This window comes from Sinocyclocheilus rhinocerous, unplaced genomic scaffold, assembly GCF_001515625.1.
Source record: "Sinocyclocheilus rhinocerous isolate Xijiao unplaced genomic scaffold, SAMN03320098_v1.1 scaffold1670, whole genome shotgun sequence".
Classification (NCBI taxonomy): domain Eukaryota; kingdom Metazoa; phylum Chordata; class Actinopteri; order Cypriniformes; family Cyprinidae; genus Sinocyclocheilus; species Sinocyclocheilus rhinocerous.
In genome coordinates this window covers 193547-202488 of record NW_015633549.1, presented here as the reverse complement: position 1 = coordinate 202488, position 8942 = coordinate 193547, and the positions used below count along the sequence as shown (strand labels likewise).

Below are 8942 nucleotides of genomic sequence, written 5' to 3'. Positions count from 1 at the left end.
TGCATTCCCACAATACAATGCACCTGACATGACTTTCCATTTGCAGCTTGATTCAAATGAACCGAAAGTGTTATCCGCTGTGATTCTTAATGTCCTTTTTGACAAAAATTGGTTTAAAAATACAAAGTAACCATATTTATCCTCATTGCAACCAAAAATTATTTTAAAAATATTTAATAAAATAAATATTAACTGAAATAATAATAATAATAATAATAATAATAAATATTATCAATATAAAACAATAATAATATAAAAAATTAAACTTTTTATTTCAGCTAGTTTAATTTCTCATTTTAATGAAGTTTACTTAATGTTCTAAAATAATTAAAACTAAGATAAAATTTATAAAAATATATAAACATTTTTAAAAAAGAAAAGAAAAACTTAAAAAACTAAAACAACACAACAAAATTGCTTTAAAAAAAAACTTTACCTAAAATTAAAAATAAAAAACTGATTAAAAATATTAATAAAAACTAATAGTATCTTGATGATAATAAAATAAATAAGAGTTGGAGTCATATTTTCTTTATTCTTGTGTAGTTTTGTTGGTTTTTCAGGACATTTTCACGTTATATATCCGCATAATTTCACGAGCTTCTACTAAATGACGGATGAATTTGTTTGCTTGGACACAAAACCTTTGACATCAACGATAAAAAAATATGGAAGTGTTTTTTACTTCCTTTTTAAAAGTGATAATTCTTTTTATTTTTGCTGTCCTAAATATGCACCATTATACGGTTGGTTGCATTTTATTATTTGCATTTAGCATCATTTTTCTCCTGCTGTCTGTGAGCCATTAGAGCAGTTTAAAATCATTATAGTTTGTGTTACAGTACTTACTGAAGTTTATGGGCTTGAACTATTGCACCGACTAGTGGAGAACATTTGCAATAGATATTTCTGACAGAGAAATTATAGCGCACCTATTATGCAAAATCCACTTTTACATGGTGTTTGGACATAAATGTGTGTTGGCAGTGTGTGAGCACAACCACCCTACAATGATAAAAATCCACCCACTCCTCATTTTTTAATCCCCATTAAACCAAGTCAGTCTCACTAGGCCTGATGTTTTGATTTTCATGCAGTGTGACGTCACATTTTCTCCGCGCTCGAGCAGCTGTAACGTCAACAATGTCTCGCAAGCAATCCGGATGCTCTGTGTTTGGATGTAAGACTGAAAATAAGAGTCTTCATTTTCTCCCAACATCTGAGCTGCTGAGGACGCTGTGGATTACTTTCATTTTTCAAGGTAATGCGCCTCAAAATCTACCTAAATATGTGTATCACTCCAGACTCCTTTGTGAATGTCATGTCGTTATAGTGCTTAGCGTTTTAACCGTATTTGTGTGCGTACATTAAGTATTTTTTTAACTGATCAGCGCCGCGCTTGTGAGATTAGTTTGCGCCGTTCGGTCACGCGGCTCGGTCCATTGGTCCGCGTCGATGACAGGTCAGCGCGAGCTCTGTAACATCGCGCTGTTTCGTCCCACTTTCAGTGCATTTGGCTTCCCATATGTACGGCTAAACACCGGTTCTCTCCTCTCAGTTATGTTGCTTCTACTGGCTGTTTATTGCTATAGATATGCAATGCAGAGAGACGTATACGCGACGCCCTCTTCTGGAGACGGGGCGGGAATATGCAGCTCATTTGCATTTAAAGCTATACACTCTGAAACGGCTCTTTTTTTAGACACACCCCAAAAATGTAATTTTCCAGCTGTTATAATAAATGAACTTCACAGACACATTCTGGGGACACCCAAGACAAATATTACATCTTGTAAAAGGGGCATAATAGGTGCCCTTTAAATAGTGTTGACATCATCTTTTTTAATAAATGTTAGCATATACACAGAATGAGGTTTAATGACAGTGAGGTTTTTGTGCTTATTGTAAGCAATGGAATGCACCAAAACATGAAAACGATTAAACAGCTGCCCGCGTGAATGACCGTAAATCCCTGTGGAGTAAACAGTTTCTCTGTCCGTTGGCTCTCGTTGTGACGTCACATTTATTGGCAGTAAAGGTCATATTTCAGTCTGGCTCCGAGTTTTGTTCCAGCTAGTTTGGCTTGGAAAAGCTCATCCATCTGTTTGCTCTGGGCATCAGAAAAATTATTCTTCCAGTCGCCCACCTCACCTGAAGACAAAACATGTGACAGGAAGATCACAAAGGAATCCTTTAGTGTAAATGATGTAAATAAGAGATTTTTAATTTCAATACAGTTTTATTTTTCATGCTACTAGCTACACACTGCAAAGTTTCTGTATTAACTGCTGTATTTAAAGGAATAGTTCACCCAAAAAAATGAAAATGGTCATAATTTAATTACCCTTAAGTTGTTTCAAACCTTTTTGAAAGTTTCTCTTTTTTTCTGCTGAACATAAAGGAAGATATTTTGAAGAATGTGGGTATCTGAACAGTTGCTGTTCCCCATTGACTTCCATAGTATAAAAAAATACAATGGAAGTCAATGGGGACCAGAAACTGTTTGTTTGTTTGTTTTGAACTATCCCTTTAAATGCGGATTTGAATAAAAAAATGTGATTATTGACAGTGATAAACCATGGCAACGGATAGGACAAAAATATCTGATACCTTATGTCAGAATAGATCTGTGCATTAAGTCTTATAGTGAATATGCTTACTTTTTTGGCAGTATAATTTTTATATATTTTTATATTTTTATGTAAGCAGCTTTAAGCTGATTTCAGCAGATGATTTTGCATTATTAACAATTTTTGTGCTTTGTAAAAATAACTGTTTTGTGAAAAATATTGAGGTCATTTATAAACAAAAATATAATAAGTTTTTTTTAATGATCATATATTATGGAAGCCCATTTCCACCAATATAAAAATAAAGGTAATTATGACTTTTTCATCATGCAAATGACTTTACATCTCTTAATTGTGACTTTTTCTCAGAATTGTGTGATATAAACTGAATTCTGACTTTTTTTTTCTCAGAATTGTGAGATATAAACTTGGAATTGCAAGTTATAAAGTGAAAATTGTAAGATATAAAGTCAGAATTGTAAGATACAAACACAATTCTAAGAAAAAATGGCAGAATTGCAAGATAAAAAGTTAAAAAAAAAATCTGCTCATTGGCGAAAACAGGCTTCTGTAAAATGTGTGTGTATATATATAATACTGAGATATATTGAGATATTAGTTTTAGACATAATATAAATACATATAAAAAGAGCTACTATCTACATTGATTTTTTTTTATAGTTCTTCACTTGTATGTAAAGAATGCTGCAACTGAGGAATTTAAGGATAAACATCTGAGTTGATTCGATCTGAGATCCATCATGAAGGGATTTTTTACCTTTCCTGAAGAAGATGCTGCCAAAATTGCCATGAGATTTCTGGGAGTTTTCCAGCATGGCGCTGAATGTACTCTCTCCAGCGATGCTGCTGACCTGCTCATCGGTCAGTGGAAGGCTGAAGAACTCTGAGATGTTCTTCACACCTTCTGGCAGGTTCTGCAGGGACAGCAGAACAGTCTCAGATGTTTCAAACTCAAACAGGTCTTTGCACCACGACAGGTTAAAAAGTCAACATGAAGTCAGATTTTAGTTTATTTACAATAATGGTTGTGTAATTTTATCATTGCACATTGTTCTAAAGTCTTCAAAATCTTTGATAAATATTTGTTTCTCTCAGAAATACATCACATTATGGAAGTAAAATGGGTTTAATACAGTTTCACATGGACTTTTAAGACCAGCGGCCAATGAACACGAGACAGTGATGTTGCAAACACAACACGCGCAGGTTTCTCTACCTGTTTCAGTTCCTCATATGTCACGATCATCACGTTTGGGTCGTCTAGACGTTTCTCCCAGGCGAGAGCGTGATCAAAATAAGAGCCCCAGGCAACTGAAAAGGAAACATAAATAACATCTTTTTTTTTGTAATAGAAACATAAATAAGTTTAGTCCTACACAACATTCATTTAAATATTTCAGTATTTAACTTTCATTATTCAGTGTTTTCCCACCTTCACCAGCCATGAAGTTTGAGAAGAACTTGTCCCACGGCTCAGCGCTGGGCAGAACCGGGTTTTTGTTCATGAAATGATAGTATGAGACGAGTGTGTCTTTCGGGTTTCTGAACACCACCAGAATCTGAAAATAGACAATGGAGAAGATGGAGAGCATTAGATGAGAGAAAATAGTATGTTCTGCTCTAATCTGAATTAATCTTTATTCCTAGTATATGGTATTTAATGTTTTTTTTTTTTAGTGTAACTTTTGAACCAAAAGGCACAGAATCGTAATTCACCTGATGCATTATGCATTTTGAAATAATTAATTTTTTTTTAGTTTTGAAATTTGTCAAAATTCAGTTTTCACCTACACTGGCTAAATAATATTCAGTTAAATCCTCACAAAGTTAAAACCAAAGTGAATTTGGTTACATCCAACATCACCAACTAGTCAAATTATGATTATTTTGTCCCCTTGTCCAATTAGAAGTTATATTTACTATAATTCAAAAGTTTGCTCATCAAGTCTGCATTTACTTGATCAATAATACACTAAAAACAATAACACTGAAATATTATTACAATTTAAAATAACTGTTTTCTATGTGAATATATATTTTAAAATGTAATTTATTTCTGTGATCAAAGCTGAATTTTCAGCATCATTACTCCAGTCTTCAGTGTCACATGATCTTCAGAAATCATTCTAATATGCTGATTTGTTGCTCAAGAAACATTTCTGATTATTATCAATGTTGAAAACAGTTGTGCTGCCCAATATTTTTGTGGAAACAGTGCTACGTTTATTTTTCAGGACTCACAGATGAGTAGAAAGTTCAAAAGAACAGCATTTATTTGAAATAGAAATCTTTTATAACATTATAAATGGCTTTACTGTCACTTTTGATCAATTTAATGCATCCTTGCTGAATAAAAGTATTAATTCCTTTACAAAAAAACATCATACTGACCCAAAACTGAACATATGTTCTCTAACAGTGAATGTGAATGCCATTGGTGTGTTTGGCACTTGTATATATACAAGTTGGTATCTAGTGTCATGTGACCTCTCCAGTGTGGTTCAAAGTGCACTCATTGTTACTGACCTTTGGTTTCTTAGTAAAGAAAGATGGAGGCATGTTGTCAGGGTGCAGATGAGTTCCCAGAAGCCTCCGTGGGGGCATTTCAGCCAGTTTCTGTAAGACAAACAGCGTGAAACTATAATATTACGCTGATGTTTTTGTGTGTTCAGGGTAAACATTTCCAGATTTGCAGATTGCTTGTGCACTGCAGTTACTGACCTCTTGAACATCTGGAGGTAAAAACTCCACTATAGGGGGCCTTTCAGGCGGTTTTTCATTTTTCCCAGTGGAAGCATTCAAGATTTTACGCAAGACTGCCACCATCCAGTTGAAACCTGTTCGAAATCAATTACAAACAGATTTAGGATGTAGTTGGGAGAAAGAGAGAGTTAACCTCAATGAGAGATACATGCAACATTTGTGTGTGTATAAAGCATTCTTATATTATAATTATATATTATATTATATATAAAGCATTCACTGTGAATTGTCACATTGAAATCATTGCAATAATTTCTGTTTGTTGGTAAAACTGCATTTTGTAAATTGTCACATTCAGTACAATGCGATAATTGCCTGTGCAAATAGTTTGTAAAAACCAATTCTTATGTAAATTTGCTTGGGTGCATCAATTTTCACCAGTGTTTTGATTTTCATGAATGCATAGAACTGCTTCACTCTTCAGTGTCCAGTGTTACAGCTGGTGTTGACATTGAGCATAACTTGCTCATTATTACGTAATAATCATAAGCGTGTGTCATGCATTGAAGAGAATCAGGCTATGTGAGGTTGTTTGTTTAAGGAATGAAAGATCTGGATTTGTGTTAAAGGCTAAATCTGAATCTTTGCATTAATGTTTCATTCATGAAACACAAGCAGAATTCAAGTATAAAACCATTCTTATACTCCGAATTCTCGCATTAAATTCATTGCAACATTTGTCTTTGTAAAATCATTGTTTTGCTCCAAATTTAATGTCAGTTGTTCATAAAACAGTTCTTAAATACGTCTAATTCAGTTCCACAACTTTAGTGGAAATTGTTGGTAAAATTACGTAAATTGTCACTTGCAGTCCAATGTGATAATTTTCAGTGTAAATGGTTTGTAAAAAAACAAGTATTATGCAAATTCAGTCGGATGCACCAATTTACACCAGTGTTTGAGTTTCATGAATGCACCGAATCGCTTCGCTCTTCAGTGTCCAGTATTGCAGCTGCATGAGTCAGTTATGCAGGAAGGTTTACAGGAGAAATTCCCTCAAGCAAACTGTGAAAAACCTGACAAAAGAAGGCTATGCAACTAACATGTAACCTGACTCCACCGGCAGCCTTTGCACTAGTTTTAGGGCTCGTAGATCAAACTTTTCTACATGCACGTCTTACAGAAACAAACGCAAACCTGTCTGGTTTTACTCACCACATTTAGGGTACGCCACCAGGATAAGGTCATCCTCTCTGGCCTCCAGCTCTTTTAACTTGTCCAGGGTCTCTGGAGGGCTGAGGATCGTGGAGTACAGGATTCCCTCTCGCTTATAAAGCTTGTCTTCGTCCTTCATCTTCGCTGCCCTCTCCATCCTATCCTTCATTTGACTCATAGCTGGTGTTTGACTCATCTTGGCGGTGGATTCTCGTCCCGGTGAGGTTCAGATTCGCAAACACACACACACACACACACAGAGTATTTATGCTGTAGTTTAGGAAGGAGAATGCTGTAGATCCGCCCACAGGCACGGCTCGCGTGAGAAATCTCCATTTCCACAGTCTGAGGGGCCCCGAGTCAACATATGGGCTCATAAGTGTCAGTCTGACTGATTACTGTGTGAGAGACACGCACAGCATGACTACACCAGATAGCTTTCTTGAAAAGCTGGTTTTGGCAGAGGTGAAAGGTAAAATGCAATCTGTAGTCAGTTCATGTAGCTCAGCTGCTGAACAGACGCTAAACTCACTCAATGTGAAGCAGCATAGAAATACTTTTCTCTTTAGATGTATAAGAGCTTATTCTTGTTTTTTTTTAATGGCTTTGTTTTTAAATGCACAACTATACTGTACAAAAATATTTTTCAAAGTTGTAAATAAAACAAAGATTACTAGAATAAATTTTAGAAGAAAATACTTCAAAATGTCATGTTTAATTCGGTGTGTTACTTGCCGTTTCTTTTGTAATTATGAAAAATAATACTAGTTTCAGAGTGAAAATTGTTTCTACAGCAATTTTTTTCAGTGTACAAATTAAAGGAATGCCTGTGGTTCATCCAAAAATGAAAATTTGCTGACATTTTATCCAACCTCAGGCAATCCTAGATGTAGGAAATGTAGGGTTCCTTCACTTGCTCACCAATGGATGTAAATGGGTGCCGTCAGAACGAGAGTCCAAACAGCTGATAAAAACATCGCAATAATCCACAAGTAATTCACACCACTCGAGTCCATCAGTTAACATCTGGAGACGACAAAAGCTGTGTGTTTGTAAGAAACAAATCCATCAATAAAATGATTTTAATTTCAAACTACTGCTTCAAGCTAAAATAAAAAAGTGAAAAAGTGGTCTGGTCTGAATCAGGAGAGAAATCTGCACAGATCAAGCACTGTTTACAGTTCAAAACAGCTCTAAACAAATATGTGGCTGGATTTTGATGTGAGAGACAACAGGAGATGGACTTTTTCACTGGGGGGGAAGCGTTATTATGGATTTTAGCCGGAAGCAACGGTTTGAAGTTAAAAACGTCCTGATGGATTTATTTCTAAGAAACACGCAGCTTTTGTCTTCTCCAGATGTTAACTGATGGACTGGAGTGGTGTGAATTACTTGTGGATTATTGTGATGTTTTTATCAGCTGTTTGGACTCTCATTCTGACGGCACCCATTCACTGCAGAGCATCCATTGCTGAGCAAGTGATTGAATGCTACATTTCCACAAATCTGATGAAGGTTTTATCATTTTTATTCATGGAGACTTGAAGATTTTGTTATTAACTTTCTCAGTGGAGGAGCCACTTGCTACTTTCTGCTCTGTGATGCTTATCATAATAGTTTATTAACCCGTATAAAAGCTCTGCATGATCCAGTTTGATATACCAGTACGTTTAATCTTTAAACTCTTTAAGGTTAATCATTGAGTGAATCTCATGAAAACATGGCCAGGTTATATTTCATTCAGAAGAAAAGGAACATTAAAAATAAATTTTGCATTGTGTTTAATCTCTTTAAATATCAAAAGCCAGTTCCATAATGACATCATCCTGCAGAATGCAACATCATTTTGGACGGAAAACAGTACAAATATTAGTAAGTATTAGCGATGGATTGAATCTGTTCTGTGGTATTAGTTTGTTTGTGTCCAATTTAATGAAATCACACAAATCAGTTATGCTGCCATTATCCCTGCTCTGTTTTGAAATATGGATTATATTGCTCCTGAGTTTTAATATCGTCTTTCATGAGTGCAACATTATCATACCTGTTCATACCGGCAGTGCAAGCATGAGCTCAGCAGTTTCAGTCCGGTGCTCATGGCAGTATTTGTGTGGAGATCTGCAGATATGATTTTTTTGAGTCGTTGCTTTCAATGCAGCAGCAGTTGATCATTTTTCATCTGTAGAGGACGTTTGTGTATATATATTATATTATTGTGTTTTGGTGTGTGTGTGTGTGTGTGTGTGAATGTGCATGCAGGCAGTGGCCTCTAGATGTCAGTATTGTTCTAGGCAGATTCATCAGTGTTTTGTTTACTTTTGGGATGTTGGGAATCCCGGCTGGGATCACCATCCTCACAGCTTCATTCCAACACAGAAATGACCAATAATACTTGGTTAGGGGTTCTTTCAAATCACTAAACCCTCAGTAATT

The 8942-nt window shown here is 35.4% G+C and overlaps 1 protein-coding gene across 1 annotated transcript; it reads right to left on the bottom strand.

Annotated features, from left to right (window-relative positions):
* Nucleotides 1-1828: 1828 nt before the first annotated feature.
* Nucleotides 1829-6774, bottom strand: LOC107744587 (sulfotransferase 6B1-like). Its single transcript, XM_016558309.1, has 7 exons — nucleotides 6510-6774; nucleotides 5313-5428; nucleotides 5118-5207; nucleotides 4024-4150; nucleotides 3808-3902; nucleotides 3349-3505; nucleotides 1829-2151 (listed from the first exon to the last, which is right to left on the bottom strand). The coding sequence occupies exons 1-7, from the start codon at nucleotides 6703-6705 to the stop codon at nucleotides 2024-2026; spliced, it is 909 nt and encodes a 302-aa protein (XP_016413795.1). The 5' UTR covers nucleotides 6706-6774; the 3' UTR covers nucleotides 1829-2023.
* Between the last annotated feature and the right edge of the window lie 2168 nt (nucleotides 6775-8942).